Raw genomic sequence first — 24,678 nt, 5'->3', positions numbered from 1 at the left:
AAATGCTATGGTTTTTTTTTTGTTTAAAAAAACAGCAATTCATCAGTAATCATGGTGCAAAACAAAGAAATGCTGCGGAAAATGTGCATTTTAAGTTAAACTAATGGTTACTTTGCCCTTTAAAAATGTATTGTTTGGTGGATTTTAGTTCAAGTTTGCACTTCCTGTTGTAAATTAGACATAAAGTATGTCAGGTATCAACAACTAAGCAATAAGTGACAGAGTTCTGTGATTTATTTATTTTTTAACCAATTTTTATTTAATTTGAGAAAAATTGCAGTATTTAGTTTTCTCAACAACAATTTACAACTGAACGATTTGGTAATTTACACAACGATTCATTTCCTCCACCGGGTTGAATAGGATGCTCTAACGCAGGGGTGTCAAACTCACTTTAGTTCAAGGATCACAGTTCAAAATCAAGTTGGCCGGACCAAACATTTTTTTTTTTAAATGTTTTTCTGAAAGAAAAAGCACAAATTCAAACAAAATCCTGAATGTTAAGCAAAATTCCTTGACTTTGCAACACACTTTATTCTCTATCTCTATCATCCTTTATATTTATCATTATTATTATTGTTGCTGGCTTGTTTCTTTGTTTTTTGTTTCGAGCACTGATTACCATCTCAAATTCCTTAAAAACCGTATAAACCATTTCTGATTCTGATTTTCTGAATATTTGCACCGTAATTTGCCAGAGGGATGTAATTTGAGAGAATTTTCCGGGTTTTTCCCAAAATAAATGCAATTTAATATTACCGTAAATAATGTTGTTCTGCAACCTCCATTGTATTTTATCTACAACGTGATAATTTACAATTAAAACAAAATCTTCCTGTGGGCCGCACTTGGTGCTCTGGCGGTCCGAACTAGGCCTGCGGGCCTTGAGTTTGACATATCTGATATAGATGTTTCATGCTATGACCAGCATGTAAAATGGGGTTGGACGTGTGGGTGCACGTGTGTGTGTGCATGTTGTTTCACTCAACCTCTTTTAATGGGATCTCTCATCGCAATCAAGCAGCCAACCAAAACACTCCGTATCGATGATTCTCATCCACTTCCCTCTCATTCTCTTGTAAACAGAGAAATTCATCGCCGTGACCGAAACATTCACTGCCACGAGTCTCTGCTTTAAAAACTGATTGTTGGCTTTTTTTACGCTTGCGTCAGCTATTTAATAGTTGTGGGTAACTTTCCACTAAACTCTGCTCCTGCTTTTACACCACAGTCTAGTTGAACGCAGCCATGAGAGCCGAACGCAAGCTGACGTCACCACATCTGGCTCTCATTTTTATAAGGTTCTCTGAGGAACAGAGAAAAATGAGTGGAACTGCAGCCAGGAAGAGTGTTGTAACCGTGTAAGGCAGCAAAAATGTGATTATACATTTGGTATATTGTCCTAATATTCAAGGATGATGAAGTCAAATACTTACACAATACACCTGATGGTGTTTATTGGGAGTCAAAAATAGTCTTAGAGTTTGGGAAAGACATTGGTATCTTTTGTTCTTCCAGTGAGAGAACATATGGTGAGACCTTCAAGGACAGAGTCACACGCAAACACTACGGCCCACCTTGTTTTAAAAAAAAAAAAAAAAGACAGACCAAACATGGTTGACTAATTAGGCCAATAGCACATTCCTGTGTACTTCATCCTCCTCAAAATCTGTTCTGGATACATGATGTTTATCTAAACCTCCCGACAGGCTGCTCCAAAAACAAAGACGCTTCCTACACACACCGACAGAGAACATACACCCGACACACATATTCCTTTTTATGGGTGCTGATGATGATGCCGTGTTTCATTCCTTGCAAAACTGCTTTTGTTTGTTTTCGGTTTATCAAAAAAAAAAAAAAAAAAAAATTCGACAAAATGTCCAAGGCCTGGATGTTTATTTGACACCAAGGAGACCACGTCAATAAAAACACAGCCAACTGTCTGTGAATCCCCTTTTCTTTGGTTATTTTCTCTAAGGTGTGAATGTGATTATTGAGCACAGGCTCTCACATGTGCACACCCATCTATGTACAGCGTGCACCCAGTCCCAAGAGAAAGATTTTTCAGAGTTGTTGTCAAGACACATAGCTGAGCAGTTAGCTCACCTGGAAGAGTGATTGTGATGTGAAGACACCCACATTCACAAAGCATGAGCGCAGACGCAGACATTGTGTGTTTGACTTTTATTCTCAACATCGTCTCAAACCAGAGTCTTTTATCTCCAACTTAGCCCCATAGTCCTGATACTTCCTTCCCCTCAACATGTTGATGTGACACCTGCGTTGACCTCCATTGTCCTTGTGTGGTGTTATGGCCTCCCAGGTGCTCTAATATGTCTGAGCTCTGACGTCGTATCCCACCCAGCACTGGTGTCACAAAGATCTCACTCAGTCTCACACATCAGATACACACTTTCCAGTCATATTATTAAGTAGGAAATAATGCAGCCATGCCTGTACACTGAAGTTAACTGAAAGTAATTAAAAATAACTGTAGTGTGTTTATTCTATTTATTTCAGGTTCTAGTTGTGTAAAAAAATAAAAAAAAAAACAGACACAAAAAGTACCAGTATCACTAATGGTTCAATGTCCATTCACCCCAGAGTGGAGCAGCAATTTTATAAGTGAGGGTGTTCTAAGGGTATGGGGCAACTGTCAACTCCCAATTTAGTTTAAAGTATTTTTTTAAACTTCCTTTGTCCCATTTTTGCCCCCCTTTTTTTTTTTTTTTTTTTTTTTTTTCAGATTTCAGTTTCCTTTTGTCAATAAATATCCCTTGTTTTTCAAATTTTTGACCATTTTTGTAAGTTGTTTTCGACACTTATCAAAGTGTCTATTTGTACGGTTGCTGTACGGACAACCCCCGGTGCTATTGGTACGGTTACCGACGTACACGTACGTAGCGTCTTAGGGTTAGGTTATAACCCTGTATTGCAACAATTTTTAGGGCTAGGGTTAGGTTTAGTCTTAGTCACGTGACCTAAACTGGCCAATGAGGGGCACTGCGTACGGATAGAATGTTGGTATATTGATACGGCAACTGTACGGATAGCTGCTGCCTTTATTTTTTTTTGCCAGTTTTCATCCAAATAGCTACCTTGTTTCATTTTTTTTTTTGCCCTTTTTCACTATTGTTTGCCATATTTTGCTCATTTAAGCTGCCTTTTGCCATTACATACCACCTGTTTCCTCTTTTTTGTCAAGTTTTTAGACACTCGACTGCTTTTGGCTCATTTCAGTCATTTCTAACCCTTTTCTTGCAGATGTTTTTTGCCACTTTTTCTCCATTTTATGCCACCTGTTACTCATATTTTGTTACTTTACTCACACATTACTCATTGCTGTTTATTCTTTGTTTACCTTCTTGGAACGGCGGTTTCGTCAAATGGCTGGTTGTGATTGGCTTGATCACCATTCAATCAATCTAACTGGACCAATACGTTTTCAACAATGAATCCCTCTGTAGAAAGTGAGGTGGATGAGTTTTTGTTGAATGTGTTTATTTGTACGGTTGCCGTACGGACAACCCCTGGTGCTATTGGTACGGTTACCGACGTACACGTACGTAGCGTCTTAGGGTTAGGTTATAACCCTGTATTGCAACAATTTTTAGGGCTAGGGTTAGGTTTAGTCTTAGTCACGTGACCTAAACTGGCCAATGAGGGGCACTGCGTACGGATAGAATGTTGGTATATTGATACGGCAACTGTACGGATAGCTGCTGCCTTTATTTTTTTTGCCAGTTTTCATCCAAATAGCTACCTTGTTTCATTTTTTTTTTTGCCCTTTTTCACTATTGTTTGCCATATTTTGCTCATTTAAGCTGCCTTTTGCCATTACATACCACCTGTTTCCTCTTTTTTGTCAAGTTTTTAGACACTCGACTGCTTTTGGCTCATTTCAGTCATTTCTAACCCTTTTCTTGCAGATGTTTTTTGCCACTTTTTCTCCATTTTATGCCACCTGTTACTCATATTTTGTTACTTTACTTACACATTACTCATTGCTGTTTATTCTTTGTTTACCTTCTTGGAACGGCGGTTTCGTCAAATGGCTGGTTGTGATTGGCTTGATCACCATTCAATCAATCTAACTGGACCAATACGTTTTCAACAATGAATCCCTCTGTAGAAAGTGAGGTGGATGAGTTTTTGTTGAATGTGTTTATTTGTACGGTTGCCGTACGGACAACCCCTGGTGCTATTGGTATGGTTACTGAAGTGCACGTACGTAGTGTCTTAGGGTTAGGATTAGGTTTGGGGTTAGGTTATAACCCAATATCCCAACAATTTTTAGGGTTAGGTTTAGGGTAAGGTTTAGTTTTAGTCACGTGACCTAAACTGGCCAAACGGGGCGCTGCATACGAATAGAATGTTGGTATATTGATACGGTAACCGTACGGATAGCCAGTGCCATTTTTGTTTTTATGAAAGTGCGGGTGTCGCATCCCCCGCACATCAGTCGTCCTCTTTCCACCCTTGGGTTTAATTATACATTAGACTTCTAAGTCGTTTAAATGTCTTGCACCAATGTCAAACTAGCATTTAGACCACTGCTCATTTTCACATCATCACCTTAATTTGACAAAGTGCGTGCATGCACTTACGCCTGACCACAATCTCCAAGCATTGCATTTGGTTTGTTTCAAGCTCTGTGCTCCGCTTGCAAATCTCAAGATGTGACCCGTTTAATTCCAAGCATATGTTTGACCTTTTTTTATTTCTCAACCTCTGCAGACATATGCCTGCCATGCACGCCCTTCTCCTCAGGGGTTTGCATTGAAGACATTAGAGATGATAAAAAGGAGTTACAGAAATAGCGTCTTGTTAGTAGCGCACGTTACATATGTGGGTTTCATTTTAGGATTAATCTCGGAGACTCTCACAGGATGTTGCCATAAACTGGACCATTCAGCACCCCATCACTCACGCTCAGCTATTAGTTTGGACTCCACCAGGAAGGCCGGAAGCGGAACAAAAGGCTCTAAACAATTGGTAGAGTTCAGTAAGAGAGAAGTAAAATCCCCATTAGTGTGCACACGTGCACGCTCACCAACACAAGCATGTTTGAATCCCCAGTGGACTTGCATTCACTGCTAACTTTTAACCCCATCTTCAACAACAGCTGGTACCGCACCTCTGTGAAGGAAATGCCAGAGTCCTCTGAAGTGGAGCAGAGAAGAAATTTAGATCATATCCAGGGTGAAGGGTGGGGGGTGGGGGGTGGTTGGTGTGTGTGTGTGTGTCTTTAATAACAGGAAGTTGGAAGAATAATGGTATTTGTGTGGCGTTTCTTTGCTCTTTTTGGGGCAGATCCTTATAAAATCAGTCTGCTGAGCTATTGTCTATTCCAGTGGTTCTCAAACATTTTTGACTCAAGAATCTTCTTACTTTTGAACGCAAGTACCCCCTTATGTCCGACTGCAACATTTTGCTCAAATTCTGTGGAAAAAACAACTATGAAACATAATGATGGACTGAATGAGTGATAACACACATTTTGAAGAATCTCATTTTGTGAATGAGTGGAATGAAATAGATTTATTTCTATAGTTTTTATCATTTACGGTCATCTTCCTCCTGATGTGGGACCAAAACTGGCTTTTGTATTTTCATTTCATGTTCCAATCAAGATCATTTCTATCACCATTTTGTGTGTTTTGTGTATTTTGTTGTTTTCTCTTATTTTTCTGTGTTGTTATTGTCAGTTTTGTGTGTTATTCTATCTCAGTGTGTGTGTTTTTGGTGTCGTTTGGTTGTTTGTGTTGTTTCTCTGTTATTTTTGTGCATTTTGTTGTGATCTTGTGTACTTTTCTCTCATTTAGTGTGTCTTTGTTGTTGTTTTGTGTGTCGCTGGCAAAGATAAGTATTTTTTTCGTATAGTGCGCGTGTGTTTTTGGTGTTATTTTGTGTGTGATGTTGTCGTTTGTTCTTTTTATTATTCACTATATTCCTTTTATTTTGTGTGTTTTTGTTGTCGTTTTGTGAGTTGCTGATAATCAGTGTGATTGTAATTTTTAACTAAAAAAACAAAACTCCATGTTTTTAAATTCTTTCATTTGTTAATTTTGCTCTCTCTCTCTTTCGTACCCCCTGCAGTGCCATTGCCTACCCCAGGGTGTACAGAGTTTTACCATGTATAATCCAATATTGACAGTAAATAACACTATCCAGATCCAGTTGGTATTAAAATGTAAAAATATGCTGTGTGCATACTTTGCAAATGGATTCGCAGACAATCTTGAGAACATTCCCACAATCCACGATGTTATTTTTCTGTTCCAATGACCCACAGGCTAGTACCGTTACACCAGTGCGTGTTTGCGAGTCCACATATTTGTTTCTACTCCAACAGGGAGTGTGAGAAGTTGTGCGTGTGTGAGCATGTGGTCACTTTGTGAGTCACAGAGAGGCAGTAGTGATCATGACCGTCACCAACATCTGAGTAGCTTTTCTGACATGGAAAACTAATGCAGACCGAGTGAAACCTTTGTTCCCATGAAATAAGTCCTTTGTCTTCTGGAAATGGTGCCAGGGAGGTCAGTGGGTTTCCTGGAGTCTGCCCAAGGGCCACTAGGACGGATTCAACCACTGAGGTGCACTAAGGGGAACTGGCACATCTAAAGCTGTTGCACTTTTCTTTCAGTCTAAGAGTAACCATGTTCCGTGTTCAGTTTTTATATGATTTGTTCATGCGTAGACACAGTACTACTAGCGAAATAAAGAGTAACCAAACTTCCTATTAGAACATGAGTAATGTTATTGACAAAGGTTTTTTAAAAAAGCAACAGACTAGGGCTGGGCAATTTTGCCTAAAAAAAAAAAAAAATCTCTGAATTTCTAAAGAAAAATTCGAGTTTCAATTTGAATTCTATTTTTTTTAATGCACTTAAAAATGACTACAAACATCAGATATATTGTCAAAAGTGCAACTCTGTTACTGTGATTGTCCTCAAGAGTTAAAATGCATAGAACAATCCCCAAATAAAAAGTAAATGAGACTCTGTCATTCAACAATTTCAAGTTTTAACCCAGGTTTAACCAAACGTGCAACAGCAACTTCACAGTAGCTTCAATTTTCTGATGAAGAAATCAGAAAACTACATAATATATAACATAACATTACAATTAAAAAAATAAACTCTTCCCTTAGCATCTCAGCATAGTGCAAATAAAAAATGTACATGTCTGTGGCACATATATAGCCTACTCAAATGGTAAACATGTAAACAAAGAGGGGGCGGGCTCATAACGGAATGCAAAAAAGTCTGAAAAAACTGTGGTGGGAATTTTTTTTTTAATTTAAAAAAATAAATAAATAAAAATTAAACTCAAATTTGCAAAATAAAAATCGTTTTTATCTACAAATTCGATTAAATCGATATTTTTGGCCCAGCCCTACAACAGACTAAAATTGTGTTTGCAATCATTTGTCTGCAAAACGTCCTTCGGTTTCTGAAAGGTCACATCAAATATCACGTCAACCACTCCGAGCCATAAAAATATGTATGGAAGTTTCAGATCATTATTTCTGAAAAGATGTTTAAGTTTATATAACATTGTTCTCAAGGCAGCTACTTCCTGATTATCGACTCAAGTTACTGTGATTTAAAAAAAAAACCTCAATCCAATGCATTTTGTATTCTGCGTTATATAAATAAAGTTGAAATGAATTGAATTTTGTAAGAAATAAAGATCATATTTCTCATTGCTGTTCACACGGTTGCAGCATATTAACATTTAACAACAAGAGAGCAAACCTTTTTGAAAAATTGCAATGAAATGGGTAATCCGGATCCTATCCGGAAAAAACTCTGTAGGATAAGTATATTGATCCAGATCCCATCCAAAATTGAATGGAATCTTCCATGGCGTAAGGTCTATCATTGGTTACAATTTTGTCAAAATCGGTAAAAATGCTTTTGACATAATCCTACAAATAGACGAGCCCTGAATACACACAATAAAAAAATTATCTTCAATTAAAACTTACTATAGCATTGCAGAGTTGTTTATAATAATAATAATAATGTATTGGATTTATATAGTGCCTTATTTTGGTCACTCAAAGCACTTCATATGGCATTATTCTTTCACTCCACACTTAGTTGTGGTAAGCTACTACTGTAGCCACAGCTGCCCTGGGGCAGACTGACAGAAGCGAGGCTGCCATAGTGCACCATCGGCCCCTCCGACCACCACATTCATATTAGGCAATGTGGGTAAAGTACAATGATTTGTTTAGAGTGGGATTCAAACATCCAACCCTTCGGTTATTGGACAAACTCTACCACTGCGTTACGGTCGCCCTAAACTTTAAACTTGTTGAATAAAAGCAAACTAAACTATTTAAATAAATAAACCTCTTTATTTAAATCCACGGTCCCCAAGAATGCAGTTCTTATAATCTACAGTAGCACCTCCAAGAATAAGGTGAATAAACAACCAGTTGAAAGAAAAAAACAACTACACGTTAGGCAACACTTCTTTTTTGTTTGAATAGAATCTCGGATTATTGTATTTGGTTATGAACAGGGAGGAACACATGAAATCCTTTCAATGGTCTTCTACTAGTGACGTCATTGTGCTTTCCACTCCACAAACAGGAGGTGGGGCTTTGCACTGGGAGCCCCAGCCTCCTCCACAGTGAGTCCACACTCACTCACTGCTCGGACCAGCAGTGCATGAACCTGCAGGGCTGCAGCTGCTCTTCTCTTCTTTTTATTTTATTTTTTTATCCAGAAAGCAGACGGATCGGGACTTGCAGCAGTGATCTGTCAACTATTGCCACGATGGGGACTCGAACCGTCAACCTTGACACGTACAGCCTGTCGCTGCTCACAGCCAAAGAGGACATCCTCAACCCCAGATCCTCCACCAACTGGTAACAGGATCTGATCTTTTGTCATTAAACCAAAATCTGTTACTTTCACTCTTGTGTAATAAAGTAGTCGCGTTTAAACTCCTCCAGAAAAGTGATTGCACAACTTCATGTACTTAATGCACAGCTTCTGGAAAACACGCACCCCCAAGTCTGTTATTCACAGGGCGGTGTTCAAAAAGGGTGTCCCTAACCAGAGGTGTAAAAAGTACTGATCTATCATAATCAAGAATAAGTACTGTTATATCTCATGTGTAAAAAGGAAGAGACCAAATCTTGCACAATTGGAACTTAATTCAAGTAAAAATACTGGTTTAGAAATATACAGAAAAAAGTAATTATAGTAAAGTGAGTATTTTACTATACTGTTACTGTTACTAACCCTACATAGAAACATATGTTTATTTATTATCTAACATTATGCACACATATTGTGGCACAACTTCTTAAAACACTTTAAAAGGTGAAAATACAAATCTAAAATGGCCAAAACATTGGAAATGGATGGTAAAAATGACTGACAGTAGTTTGGATAATCTTAATGGAGACTATGGCATTATGCACAGCCAAATTATGATCTCACCTCTGTACGTGAGCAAAGCTTGTAGAATTAGTCCTATGTATATGTTAAGTAACCATGATGCTAATTTGAAAAAGAAACATTACATTTTATAGGGTAAAATAGTACAACTTTCACAGTTGAAAATATGTAGTAGGCCTACATTATGTACAATGCTCATAATAAATTATAAGAAAGCTCAATCTGGAATTTATGCGACCCTCCTTTCGAAACCACACCCCCTCCTCTCACAGGGATCACATAGTCAGATAGATGAGTTATTAGCAGCCATGTTTTACTAACTCATTCACGAATATTAAGTGGATTCAAATATTAGCGTTGACGTCATTGCTTTTTGTTGCAAGCCAAAGTTTGAGGAGCTGCTAAAGGTTATGATTGAAAGAATTAATGCATTTCCCCCTGATGTTACATCAGAGGGTTTTTCGTAACACGAACCTTGGCACACAATACCAATGTCAACTTCTGTTTTACTAGTTCCCTTCAGCATGTGCAAGGGTAACATATCAAAGTCCTTTTTTGTTTTTGATTACACAGAATACCTTTTACTTGCAGTTGGCCGAGCTCACATGTGCAACATTTGCTCAAGTCTGTTTCATCCTACTCTGTCTCACATAACGTTTCCCAGCCCAGTATGACTCTACCTTGTTCCTGGCATCAGTTCGAAACCCATTCAGGAAATTAGATTCAGGCTGAGCTCACTCACTTTCCAGTCTCCATCAAATTTGGAAAAATCTCCTCAAAGTTCCATGTTCAGTATCATTCTCGTGTTCCTACGGTGATTCAGAAGTTCTTTGTTGGAGTTGGATTTTCCCTGAAATGCTTTCAACATCTCTGGATAACGTCTCTGCTCACCAGATGCTGCTTAAACATTCACACAAACAAACACTTATCCAGGCACTTAGAATAAACTGTTTGCTTATGTTTGCAGAGGAAAATAAGAATATGTATTTTTATTGTACTTAGACCTACTGTGTATCTTTTGCAAAGAAGTGGGAGGTGGATGCAATGACGTCATAGATGAGTGAAACAGAGAAGCATATTTTATTGATTATATACGTATGCTGTCGTGTTTGCACATTAGTTTTTTTTCCTTTATGTGTACGAGCATCCTACAGAAACCTTTGTTGTGAGTTGAAGGCGTGAAGAAGTTTGCACGAAGAAGGCAGGAGGGTTGTTTTGTTGAAATGTCCCTCCCCCTCTCTGTGGCCTTGAGGTCCCTGGGTGTATTATCTAATGACCTTGTGTCTTGAATGGGAAACAGACCTTTTGTGGGTGCAACTAAAGAGAAAAAGGAGCAATTTTAATGCATCTCTAGTTCAGACCTCCATGCTAAAAACACAGCTTTGGAGGTCTTTGCTCAGTCTCACAAAGTTCAGAAGATTGGTCACTGGCCTAGATTGGTCACTGGCCTAGATTGGTCACTGGGATAGATTGGTCACTGGGATAGATTGGTCACTGGGATAGATTGGTCACTGGGATAGATTGGTCTCTAGCCTAGATTGGTCTCTAGCCTAGATTGGTCTCTAGCCTAGATTGGTCACTGGGATAGATTGGTCACTGGGATAGATTGGTCTCTAGCCTAGATTGGTCTCTAGCCTAGATTGGTCTCTAGCCTAGATTGGTCTCTAGCCTAGATTGGTCACTGGGATAGATTGGTCACTGGGATAGATTGGTCACTAGCCTAGATTGGTCACTAAAGAGGAAAAGGAGCAATTTTAATGCATCTCTAGTTCAGACCTCCATGCTAAAAACACAGCTTTGGCCTAGATTGGTCACTAGGCTCATTTAAAGTCGTCAACGTGCTGTGTTTGGTGTGGGATCAAGAAAAAGGTTTCCACTTTGGGGGATTGTGATTTTTTGGGAGGCATTTTTAAATGAAAATAAGACGAAGTACTTGAAAAACCAAATGGAGAACAGAATGAACCAAACCAAGCTTGTCAAAAAAAGAAGGAAGTGGGAGTTAAGAAGCATAATTACTTTGTACTGCTCCTGCCCCTGTAAAGTTTATTCATCAAATAAGAACTCCATACCCACATCTTTTTTTTCACTCCTTGTGTAAACTTTATTTTTCCGAGGTTTGTTTGTGGTAATTAATTTTTTTTCGCGACACACAAAGTAAATATCTGATTTCACCGCAGTTAAAGGAGCCATTCTAGACCAACTATTCACACAGAAATCAATGTATTATTCATTTGTACCGTCTCAACTCGTTAACCTGAAAATACATTTTAAGGACATTCTATTTGTGAAGCACAGAGTGTTTTAAAATGTTTTGTGTGTAACTTCCAATATGAGAACACAGTGAATTTGCTAAAGTTGAAGACAGTGCTATTCTAGTTGCTTTCATTACTAGCAACACTTAAAGGACAACCTAGGCGTGTAATTGTTTATTATTATAACCTGTTAAGATGTTATCTTTCAATATTATTAAATTATACTTCAGATACTTTTCTGCACAGGTTCCTCCTGTTTTTGTGGTTGGTGTTTTATGGCAAATATTTGCAACTTGAGCCACTTAAAAGGATTTTTTGATAATAAACTTAACTAATCCATTTCACAGTTTGGACGAAACCTTCAACTAATTTTGTTCTTTTAACACACTAACCTTCTTCGAAGGGATTGTTGCAGATGATAAATGGTGACGTCTTTAAGTTCAGATCGACCTGCATTGTTTTTTATGTGCGTGGTTTCCAGAATGTTCCATTAAGCTCATGCATGAATAAATGATACCCAAAGAGTTCTTGGGTCTAATGTTACATGTTAGATGCATTGCACCTGTGCGTGAGGAGGTAGGAAGGTAACCAGCTGTGCTGTCAGTGTGGATGTAAATGCATACAGTCTGTTTACTGCCCCTCTGCTTCGTCACGGATACGTGCACGTGGAAGTGAGTTTAAATAGAGACAACAGGCTTCTTCCCCAAGAAGTAACCGTTTTCCCGAACTAACTCATTTAAGGGCTTTGTTTTGTATTCAGTTCCGTATTTATTCTCAACAAGCCACCGCAAACAGGAATAATCGTGCTGTGCATTGATACACAAGCTGTAGTGTAAGAAATGTTAGTGTACGTTTAAAGTCTTTCTCCACTGTAAAAACCCAGAGAAAGAACAAAGCTGTCTGCTTGGCTTCCTCTTATATGGCTTTGATGTTTGTGCAGATTTTTTCAAAATCTGGTTAAATAGGAAATGTTGAATGAATCTAGCATTTTATTTTCTGAGTAATTTTCTAACACTTCACTAATACACTTTTTTACGTAATGCCTCGCCATGTGGCCACTACAACTATTTCCCCTGTTAATCAGCCATTATTCAGCTACGTGTATGTTCTTCACACGCCGTAATCGTAGCAATCACTGATCTAAATTAAATAATTTTGTCAACGTGACATTAACGTTAGACCTACCCGTTGGGTCTGCTCGGCAGGCTCGATGCCTATAGCGGATGCTTTCGGCTCAGGTGCTGTAGCATTGAAGAAGTGCTGTTACTGTTAGGAAAGCTAATTCTGTCTTGCAGTGCACACATTTCATTGTGCTTAGCGTCCAAATCAGTTTATAATGGTCCCACACTTTTGACAGTTTACGTTGTTTTCTTTGCTCTCCCTGTTGCTTGCCTCCGTTGGTCTCCGTCTCCATTTTGCATTCCGTGCTGCGTGCGCAGGTGACGTCATGAAAAGCGGAAGTGGCTTAAGCGAAGCATCGAGTCAGAGAATTTTGCCTCAACGCATTTTAGTAATTGAATAACTCGAATAACTCTAGTAACACCCAAAAGAGTTCATGGAGTATTATGTTTGTAGAAGATCTCTGATTGGCTGGATTTCTAAAGCTTGAATACAGAGGCAAGAGAAAGAGCAGAGGTCCAGAGTAGTCTCAAACCACTCTGAATTACAACATGCTTAAAGGTTATTGTAGATTTTGATGCCAAAAAAAAAAAAAAAAAAATACATACTGCAGCTTTAATGTGCAGTAATGTTTCTATGGCCCTTGATTGTTAATGAAGGCAGGTCACAAAATTGGGTTTACTGTTCCAATCTTCCTTCCGTGTTTAGGCTACTCTACTGTTTTTATTTAGGGCACACAAATAATTCATATACTGTCATTTATGTCTAAACATAAAGTTAAATTTGTTGAAGGGAAATAGGTTTTATAATCATCATAAAAAAATTAAACACCTCATTTTCTTCCCTGTTATTGCTTCTGCATGCTAATGTGGAAATTACATTTATTTTTCTTTAAAATACCTTATTTAATTAGCTGTAAAATTGGGCCATGAGATGACTGAGGGTATTTGACAAAAGATATAAAAATCTATATAGATTAAATTGATCAATGCCCATTAGAAAGTCCCAGAAATATATAAAAACAAAACAAAACAGTGCCTTCTTGATAAAAGGCCAACGTGCCGAACACCCACGCTACTACAACTAAAAAGACCCATTAGATCTTTTGTAAACTCGTACCCTCTGCTTACCTAGAAACCTTTGTATGCACTTTACGGGTGGCATGCTGGAAGATGACAGCTATAATGGCTGTTATGAGTATCTGTTTAGGTGAAGTAGAAGGGTGATTAGAGCAATACAGAATTAACCACTTAAATACTGTTTAGGCTCATGTGTGGGATGAAATGTGGGCGTGGGGTAATGCTAGGGTTTAGACATAATGAGACATGTCTTGCTAAAGGGTGTACTATATGTATATATTAAGTGTGTTTCATGTTTGAACTCCGGAGTGTGTAAACTTGTAAATTAACGATTGAAACACACTGTGTCCGTGTGGGACTATGTACTACCCTACAGGGAATACAGGAAGTTGCTGATTGCTTTCTTTTGTGGCAGTACTGCTGTCTCATGAAACAAAATGCATCATGCTTTAGTTATTGTCATGGTTTCTATACTCAAATCTGAAAACAATAGACTTTTGAATATTGTCAGTATTTTGCACACATGCCCTTTACATCATACCACCCCCTTTTGTTCATTCCAGTGCCCACATATGATTTTAATGCAGAAGTCCTTTGACACATTGTTTCCATGAGGTCCGTCCTTTATGCCGACAGAAGTGGGCAAAGACAATCACAATATTGTTTTCCTGGTCAGTTTGAGATAAAGGTGGGGACGTTCAGTTAGAAAAATGGTTTCTTTGTTGGAAGAGGATGTTTATCAAGTTAAAACTATGAAAGATTCACGATACTGGTATGATTTTTGAGTGTTGCAGATAGATTACCAAAAGTCTTCAAGATTCCTATTGAACCATTGTAATAGAGTGATGTGTGATTGATTTTGTGTCAAATGTTCCAACTATAAGCACTTACATATTGACTTGTCAGTCAAATTCATTTAATTCAAATTAAGAAAAAAGATATTCCGGTTATACAACTATCGTACTATTACATGAATCCCTTATTCTCATCATCTGTACTTATTCTACAAAGTGTCACCAATCCCAGATATCAACGTATTTAGACAAGTAATTCTATTAAAGATCACTTAAAAGATGATAAAAATGATGAAGTTCAGAGTTTTGTAAGCAGGACAAAGTGGTATTTAATAGCATGTTGATGCTAGAAAAGCTAACAAGCTGCAGATACTGATAGTCATTAGTGCTACCTGACTTTCCATAATATCCATTTCTAGATTAAGAATTGAGATGTTCCCTAACAAAGTCATCACATTCAATAATCTCATTAACACACATTTAATCCGACCTATGATTATCATTGAATAAATAGTAAGAGTTTGTTTTAGCAGCAGATCCCAAAGGTGTAGACATACTCATTAGACTCTGACTGAATTTGATGCTTCATGTTCACACAGGCTTATTTGTTGTTTTTTCCTGTAACGTGCATTGATGTTAGTCAGGTATGAACCCAGCAGGTCTCTCACATCTGTTGACACAGGTCAGATAGTGGAGCACAGAGTTCATAGCAAACATGGTGAAGCAGCTTTTAGTCGTTACGCTGCAAAGAAGTGGAACAAATTGCCCGCAGAGCTGAAGTCAGCATCCAATGGGAACATCTTTAGAATCTAAGTTAAAAGTGCTCTTTTTTTCCACTGCTTATGACAGAGTGAGATGTTTAATGTTGTTATTGTTGATTTTTAAACTCCTATTTTACGTTTTCAACATCTAAAGAACATTGAATGGCCTCGTGTATGAAAGTACTGTACAAATAGATTTGCCTTGCCTTGTGAACTGATCTAACTTTTGTTTTGGGAGAAGTTAGTGTTACTTGCTTCTCTGGCATTCACAACAGTCCCTGCACCCCACGGTCAACATGAACATTGTGTTAAGACTACACAACTGGGATTTACGTTTTAATGGATATACGAATAAAATAAATGACCCTAATTTTGTGGCTACATTGCTTTATTATGAAGCCTCAGGCTACAGTCAGAATTTAACATGTTCTGTGCCACTGATTATGAAATGTGACAAACACACAGTGTTTGTGCCCAATAGTTACAAAGTGCCTGACAGACAACATGTTAATAGTTAATTGGTTCAAGTCATAACTCAAAGTATGTGACAAAATCTCATGTTTTGTGTCTTGACAAGTACAAGACACAACCACAACAGAACACTGGGGGCACTATTCAACAAACACCCCACCACCACCACCACCACCACCACTGTTCTTCCCATAGCTGTCTAGACTCTGCAACATTTCACAAGTTGTGTTCATTAGGCTGCTCAAACATTTGCCCCAACTTCACCATAGTTACGATAGAGCAGGCTGGTTATTCTTCCAGTTTGTTTTAGTCTGTTCCTCAACTGGGAACACCACTTGCCTTTCTTTTGTCATGTTTGTTCATTTGCTGCTGGTGGATTGGGTTGTTAGTCCTTGTAGAGAGTTAGGGTAATCTCTGTTGTCTTGACGACCCTGGTGGGAAAAATGGCTTGTGTGCCAAGAGTGAATAAATGGAATGAGCTGTATGAGCTGACTAGGGAGGATGTGAAGGAGTTGCAGATGAATGGTGCAAAACAGAGGAATAATGAAATGAGAAAGGACAACATGAGGGAGGAAAGTAGAGAAATCATTGGCAACTTGAGGAGAAGTTCATCAAAGCTGTCAAGACATGGAGGATCAGCGAATTGTATATTGTAAAGGATGTGACAAAAGCTGTGTTTCCATTACCCTTGGAAATGCGCAAAATCTAAATAGCGCATTAAAAAATGGTAATGAAAACGCCTGAATTTCAAAAAAACTATCAAATATTGCTAAAAGGTTTTTAAGCTTTCATGGGGAGGAATTTCAGACGTTTCGAAATTGAAATGTGTCGCAAAAGTGCTATGGAAACCACTTCTCTCCGAGAAAATATGGCGCGGTACGTGTAAACAGAAGAAGAGACCGGGACATTTCTTAGCATTATACTTAAAAATAATTACTGCCACATTAGACATTAAATAAAGGAATATAGAGTGTTAGGAGGTTTGTATTATTGCTGCAAAGTCTCGCGGGATGAGATTTCATGGGAGTTATGAGGCTCTTGCCCAAAACAACGTTCAATGGACACAATTATACTTTGTCGACATTTAGAAACATCACTTTTATTTAAATCGGTAATGGAAACAGCTAGAGATGACGAAAAAGAAGACAGAGTAAAGCTTTCAATGAGGCTGCAGAGGAGATGGACCACATCAGGTCTGAGTAGTCATGGGATACTTTAAGTTTGTTTAGTTTAACAGGAGGAAACCATTTAAGATAAGATGCCATCATGAGGTTCCATAATAACTGAGAATCGTGTGCGCACATACACAGGAAATGCCACAAAGGGCCCAAATTCAGCTGTCAGAATTTATTACCATAATGTTCTCTTCCTTCTGTCCATCCCTTCTTCAGTCATCTTACTCCTTTATACCTCAAGGGGGAAAACAAAAATATAGAACCTCCAGTGATAACACACCATAGAGACCTACAAGAAACTTGCTTTTCACTTTCATCCAAACGTTTGTCTCCATGGACTACATACTCTTGACCCCAAAGAAACCACTCAGCTTTTCTCCCCCACCATGACCTACTAATACCTAAGCCTTTCCATTTATACTTGTCTACATCCCCTGATGCTTGTTCCGTTGTATGACTCATATATTACACCTTCACAAGCCGCATTATTCCTGAAGCATACTTCCTCTTGACATTGAACTTAATGTATGAGGTTATTTACCATTATCATAAGTGATCTCATGCTTTTTCTACAGTGCAGAGGGCCATACGCCTGTTTTTTTTCTTAAATCTCATACTTTGACAATTGTGTAGAAGGATCAAAAAGCTTTGTTAATCAGCAGTATTTAGAAGACCTCTGGCTTTTGGTTATGCAACTCCTGCCTTTGATCTGTTCATTGATAAAACTGATGCAGACAGAGGAGGCCTCAGAGTATTTGTTGCTCTCGCTCTGCACAATTAGCAGCATTAAGCTATGCATTTTTTAAGACCTTTAAAATGTTCTAGATCAAGTGACACAAAGAAGGACACCATAGCTAGAAGGTGTGTATCTCTGCTCTCATGCTGACTGGATATTGATGTCTATGGACTGACTGAAGACTGTAACATGAGAACTAACGTGCTACGAGGACTGCCTCAAACAATACCATACCAGCACCTTTGTTGTTACCTAACCCAGCATTAAAAGCATTTTTTTTTTGTTTGTTTTTTTTTGCTTTGCCTGTATTTGACAAAACAATATTTATTCAGGAGATTCTGACCCAACATCTTCCTTCACACAATCATTGTTTATCTTTTCCTTCTAGGCCCTTTCTTTGCACTTTTTCACTTTCCTCAGCACAGGGAGGGCTGTTTTCTCTCACTGGTCCTTGGCAGTGATTTAATGACTTATTTGTTTAGTTTGTCATATTCCAAACTTCTGGCTTTGTGTTTTGCTGAGAACAGAAATTGCTTTCCCTCCCTTCCTCCTCCATGCAACATTCCATCCAGTCTCTCTCTCTTCCTCTCACTCCCTCACCCCTTCTAGATGATAGTGTATGCAATCTAATGGTAAACATTTGAAACTAATTTACTGACATTTAAATGCTTTGCTTTGAGTTCTTTCTTATCATTTGGTTCCGGATTTCCTCTGTCATTTCTCTCTCAGGGCCAAATAGCTGCAATGGTCTGTAATAGGCTCCAGGGGACCAAGATTTACTCTGTGCCCTTCTAGATATAACAGTCATTGTTATTGTCTGTGCTGGATTCAAACAAGCACTCTTATGGTTCAAACAAACAATCAACTGAGTGTGTTTGTATCTGTTTGCTGTGGATTTATAATCCACAAACCCAAACACATCTGTGTACGGTACTTTTAAAAATGAGAATGATTTCCTTAAGTACAGTATGTAAGTCATACAGCTCAGAAAGCCATCAGTGCTTTTTGGCCAATTAGAAACCATGCAAGCAGAAGCTACACAGTTTATTAATGATGCAACAGAATGAGGACTTCCACACCTCTGCAAGGGTCCATGTGCAATATTAGAAGATGGAATCAGCTTTTGGATGAGATCCTAAAATCTGGTTATGTTATCATATTTTTGATGCTTGTAACCTCATTCAAACAATGTGTGATGTTGTCTTATCTTTATATTTTATAGATATTTCCACATACCACCAGCACTGAATGTTTTAACAGTCCTGGTTGGAAATGACTGCTGTACAATGACAGCTAAGTGAGCCATCTTCATGTCATCATGAGTATGACAAATACAAGTTTAGCTCTTTGATCTTGGAGTATAATTCTTGTCCCGGGTTCAGATCCTGGACAAGCCCCCATTTTGTATCGCAAACACTTTATTTGAGGCCACGCAATCTGAGCAATTCATAGAGACGCTGTCAGTATGCAGGGTAGGGAGGAGCCTCCAGACACTAATCACAGCTAACCTGCAACACAGACAGACCAAAACAGAGAAGGCGTGCTTGTTGGCTGTGCCACCATCACTACATTTTGCCCAACAATGCGTTTGTTGCATCAACTTAAAAAGACAGACTGCGTAATTCTTTGTTTGCCGTTTCTCACACTATACATTTATTTCACAGTCTTTTTAACAGACTTTTTTTGCACTGCATTTTGTGATATCGCAAGTTAATAATGAAAAATGAGTACTGTACCTAATAATGTCTGTTGTATTCCCTTATTCAAAAGTCTCCATGCTCCACACTGGGGAGGGGGAGTAATGCTTGGACCACTGAGGTCATGGTTTTGGGGGAAGGGTTTCTTTTCAGTAGTCATGTTTGAGTAGACTTATTTTTCCCATGTTTGGAGAGAGGAAACCCATCCTGTGTGCTAATGGGGGGTATTTCTGAATTCCCCCATACCAAGATCATGACAGAGTGACCAACTATAAATAGAAGTGTGAACTTGAGTCAGCTTTGAGCCAGAGCCAAGACTACAAATTAAAAACAAATCCCTACTAAACTGTTGGTCTCTTTTGGTTTTTAAAGCATTCACTTTTGAGCTGTTGGGACCAAATTAAAAAGGTGAAAACATTGGGTTAATTGACACTCGCAATCACTTCTTTAGTTTATCTTGCTTATTCAAAGATTCATTTTACAAAAGCGTACTGTACAAGCAGTAAATGAATCAATAGGGTGATTTCACAGACCTCTTCTATCCACACCGTGCTTCGTGTCCTCGGATAGTCCGGTCTTTTTCCGAAACTTGTTTGTTGCGGAGCAAACAAGCGAACTCTGGTGTGGTCTTTAATCATGTGAGAAAAACAAAACAGGTCCAAATATAGGACTTTACGTTGAAGCGCAATTGTGCCGAAGCAACTTCATCAGTGACAGGGCAGCAACATACAGCAATCACACAAACTGCCGTCGCAGCAACAGGCACGCGCACGCAACCCAGCGCTCCTGTAGGCAGCACACACAAATATCCGTCCATCGATCCATTCATCCATTTTCAGACCCGCTTTGTCAGCAGACAAATAAACATGTCAAACATTTCCTCACTCCCTTCCGTATTACTCCTACATCATTCATTTATTTCACTTCTCTCTCTTCCTCAAACGGTTCACTTGGTCAACCATGGCTGCACACCTGACTGCTCCGTTTCACCTGCTCATACAATCAGATCTTCACACATTATACATCCTTACCAGTAAGTTACCGGTGACACGACGCCTCCGAGCGCTGAAAGGTGTGACGTGGAGCGGCATCATCTCTGTGCTTAAGTAGTGCATTTCTGATTCTGATTCGCGCAGGTTGTGGGATTGTGTGATTATGGGTTATTTGTTGTTATTATAATGACGTTTCTGGGGGGTTTGTATTAGGATTTCCTTTGGAAAACATAGGAAGAAGGACCAAATATAGGACGCGACGGTGCAGCTCGGTTAAGAATCACACACACTGTCGTCCTGGCAACGAGCACATGCACACACCCAGTGCTCCTCCTTCCTGCAGCAACACGCATACATACACAACACAAACATTTCCACACTCATTGTGTTTATGGGTCATTTCTGGAGGGTTTGTTTGAGGATTTCCTTTGGAAAATGCATTTTTCTGACAGAAGTGTTGTTTTTGTCTATGGGGGCTGAAATATTCTGTCCAATGGGCGACAGACCATTTTGCCTGCGTGACGTTGTTCAGAAAGTTTGGTGCGCTTAGCAAATGGCATGTGTGAAAGTGGACCGGACCAAATGAAAATGCAACAGTGTTGCAGATTCACTGCCTGAACCGCACCGAGTCCACAGGAATGTGTGAAAGCTATACCTACTTGAACTTGACGGGAGGATGGAATGCAGTATTTTTCAGAGCAGTGTTTTGTGCTTTTGAATGAAAATAACGAAATGAAATGCACTTTTGGTTAAAGTAGAGATCAGTATAATGAATCTGTAATAGTTAAAGTGAGTTTTCTTTTTTTTTTTTTTATAAAGGGACAAGTCAGGGATGAGATTGTTTACACTGGATATGAAAAATATTTATTGGTTTTTGGAGGTTGGAATATATTTGTGACTGATTCGTTTTCGTCCTTGTTACAATACAATAAAAATAAGTACAATATAGTGCGTTCTTTTAGAAAAAAAATAAAAGTTTAAAGCACAAGAAAATGTCTGTGTGGTGTTCAAGCATTTCCCGGCATGTTACCACAGTCTATTAGTTGTGAGTTGATCCCAATGCAGTGGAATGCCTGGATAAATGACAACGAGAACTTTTCCAGCGTGGCTCACCATCTGCTTCTGTTATGCTAATCTTGAAATGAGTAGAGCGTAGCATGTTTGGGGGTGTTACAGGGTCTCCGACTGTCCAAAACAAACAATTCCCTTTCATTACTGGCTGAGGCACGGCGCAAATTATGTGTATATGGGCTATATGTTTGCATTTGTTATGCTTTTCATATTATGAAAATGGCAGCTTAGTTGTACTGCAGTAACCGGTCATTTCACAGTATTAAATCATTACTTTGTCTTGCTTTTTTTGCTTTGCAACGGCCTACGTTTCTACCTTTTTTTTTTCCTTCTCATCTCTTCTTCTCTCACACCCCGTCTCCTCTATTTCACAGTGAGGTCATAGCTGGCTAGCTTCTAAAGTGGGCTGCAGCACAGACACAAGAGAGGCTGTTTTTCTCATTAGTCAGTATCTGTGTGGGGAAGTCTACCTCCTCCATCTGCTGGATAAAACCTTTACACCTTCTTAAAGTGCTAACTGTACTTCAGCAAAAGTCACTAAACAAGTAGTGGTGGTTAACCAATGGCTTGTGCTGATATTGTATGATATGATGCTTATCGCAGCTATGCTAAAACTGAACTTGAGGTCTGTGATTTTGTTGTTTGAACTGGGGGAAGGATAGACTCATAACCTGAACATTGGACCATTGCATAAACTACACACAATCGTTTTTGGTTTACACTGAAGAAGCTGTTCTGTTTCAGTACTGCTGTAAACACGTGCAAAAATCTTTAATGGCATAATTTTATGGAATTACTTTAAATTCGAGATTTTCCATTTGTGGGTCAGCAGTGAAAAAAAAACGTAAAAGATCAAAGTATCATCACTCGATGACTTCACCATGTAGTGATATTTTGTTTAACTTCATTTTGTAGCTTTTTAACTACTTACAGTATCAATTCAGAAGTGTTTTTTTTTTTTAACACAACTTTAATAGGCTTAAAAAAATGGTGCACATGCCAGTTTAGTATTCATGTGTTTGCTTTGTAGACCAGTGGTTCTCAAACTCTTTTGGCTGAAGTACCCCCTATCTGTTATTACCGAGTCCAAGTACCTCCCCCGTCCGACTACATTTTGTTCAGAATACTATGAAAAAAAACAACTATAGAGCATAATGATGGAATGACTATGTGTTATTCCCATTTTGTGGAATAAAACAGTATTTGGTGACTCCTGAATAGATTTATTTCTGTAATTTCTATCATTTATATTCATCTCCCTCCTGGTGTGGGACCAAGACTGATCTTTGTATTTTCAGTTCATGCTCTAATCAAGAATATATCACAATTATTATTACAATTATCATTTTTAAGTAAAATAAACATTATAAAACCCCATATTTTTGATGCTTTCAATGTCCACTCTCTCTCTCTCGTACCCCGTGTAGTGCCATTGTGTACCCCCATTTGAGAAACACTGTTTTAGACCCTTATGTCTTCCTGACTTCTACTTTGGGGACTATGGGCTTTGATATTCAGTGTGGCTCTTTTTTAATCTGTTTGTGTTATTTACAGCTCTACATCTGTAATATTAACAGCATTATTATTGATGTAAAATGTGTCGCACACTGCAAGTCAGTAGCTACCTCTGCTAAGGGGGTAATAATATGTTCTCTGGCATTTACTTAATACGTCAGACCTCCACCAAGGAGGTTATGTCTTTGCTAGTGTTCATTTTTTTTTTATTTGTTTGACTGTGAACAGTCTGACTCAAAAAATCAATGGACAGAGTTTGATTATATTATCTGAAATGATCTGAAATGGGATAAAGGAACAATTGATTCGATTTTGGTGGTGATCTGGATCAATATCTCTAATCTGAATTGGTTTTAAAAATCAGCGAGTCATGTTATGTCAAGTCAGACTTTGCACAAATCATCACAATGTTGTTGCTGTTGAAAACAATAGGGTTGACCATTCATTTCAATATGTTGTATTGAAATGTCTTAAGCCTTTATAGTGTGAATGATCATGATACCATGACCAGGATCACTGACCCAGATAACTGCTAATATTTAGCAAAGAGGCGATTGGTGCTTGGTGGAGTGCTCTTGTTTGTGTTGTTTTCAGGTCAGTTCTAGTACTTTTAATGATGTTCCTCCTAAACGCAAAGTAAACACACCCACACAAACTTGAGAACCCCTTTGCTCATAATAATAGTAGTAATAATAATATCAGTAGTGCATGGGGCACCTGCAGAGGAAGTGAGACAGATATTGTTTACCAGGCCAAGCTTTATAAACTCGGGGAAGACCAAGCCCAGGTGTCACCAGGAGGCACTGATTACCTGCGGCAGGTGTGGCTAATTTACATGATTACACACCTTCACCTGCAACGACACAGCGATCTTTACACTACCACACATCTGGAAAATCATTGAACGGTCAAGATTTATATATAGGTCCCAATAAATGACTTATCTGAGAAGCAGAAAAAGAGTTAAGAGTGGATTTAGCTGAAAACAAATTATAAATAAAGATTTGCAAAGAACACCCTAATGACAGACTGAACTCATCCACATGTGCAAGCCTGTTCCCTTTGGGTGGATACGCGGCTCCTTTTAGATGCACTCTGAACTTTGACCTCAACTGCTCGTAAATGCCAACCTTTAAGGAAACTTTGACCACCGAGGATCAGTTTGCATGACTTTATTATGCAGTCTGTCTTACAAATAATACATTTGGGGATGTGCTCAATGCGCAGCAAACTTTACTTTTAGCACAAAATAAATAAAACAACAGTGTCGACTTCTAAGACTGGAGCAATGCACCACATGCTCAGTATGGCATATAATATGGTTATTGTGTCCTCGGCACACTCACACACTGACAGACCTTTGGCAGCATTGGTCCTTTAGAAAGGAAACAAAGCCATTCTTGTCTTGGAAGAACTGGGTTCACTGGAACATTAGCAACCAGTATGCCAAACCACCATTGATTTATATATTTAAGTTGGAAGAACATACGTTTTTATGCCCCAGACATTCTGACACAGACCATTGACCTCTGACCTTTGGAGCTGCAAATGGCCTCTTGCTGTCCCTTTCCAGATGTTATTGACGTATCGT

The 24,678-nt window shown here is 38.6% G+C and overlaps 1 protein-coding gene across 1 annotated transcript in view; it reads left to right on the top strand.

Moving 5' to 3' along the window:
• The first annotated feature begins 8,622 nt into the window (after positions 1–8,622).
• The window catches only part of LOC114470320 (drebrin-like protein A), a 34,150-nt gene continuing 18,094 nt past the window's right edge, over positions 8,623–24,678 (top strand). The window contains exon 1 of the mRNA XM_028458459.1: positions 8,623–8,887. Within this exon, the coding sequence (XP_028314260.1) occupies positions 8,688–8,887 (200 nt within the window). The 5' untranslated portion in view covers positions 8,623–8,687. The remainder of the gene's footprint in view (positions 8,888–24,678) is intronic.

This window comes from Gouania willdenowi, chromosome 9 (genome assembly GCF_900634775.1).
Source record: "Gouania willdenowi chromosome 9, fGouWil2.1, whole genome shotgun sequence".
Lineage (NCBI taxonomy): Eukaryota > Metazoa > Chordata > Actinopteri > Blenniiformes > Gobiesocidae > Gouania > Gouania willdenowi.
The sequence above is the reverse complement of the archived record's forward strand: the minus strand, read 5'-3'. Positions and strand labels throughout refer to the sequence as shown.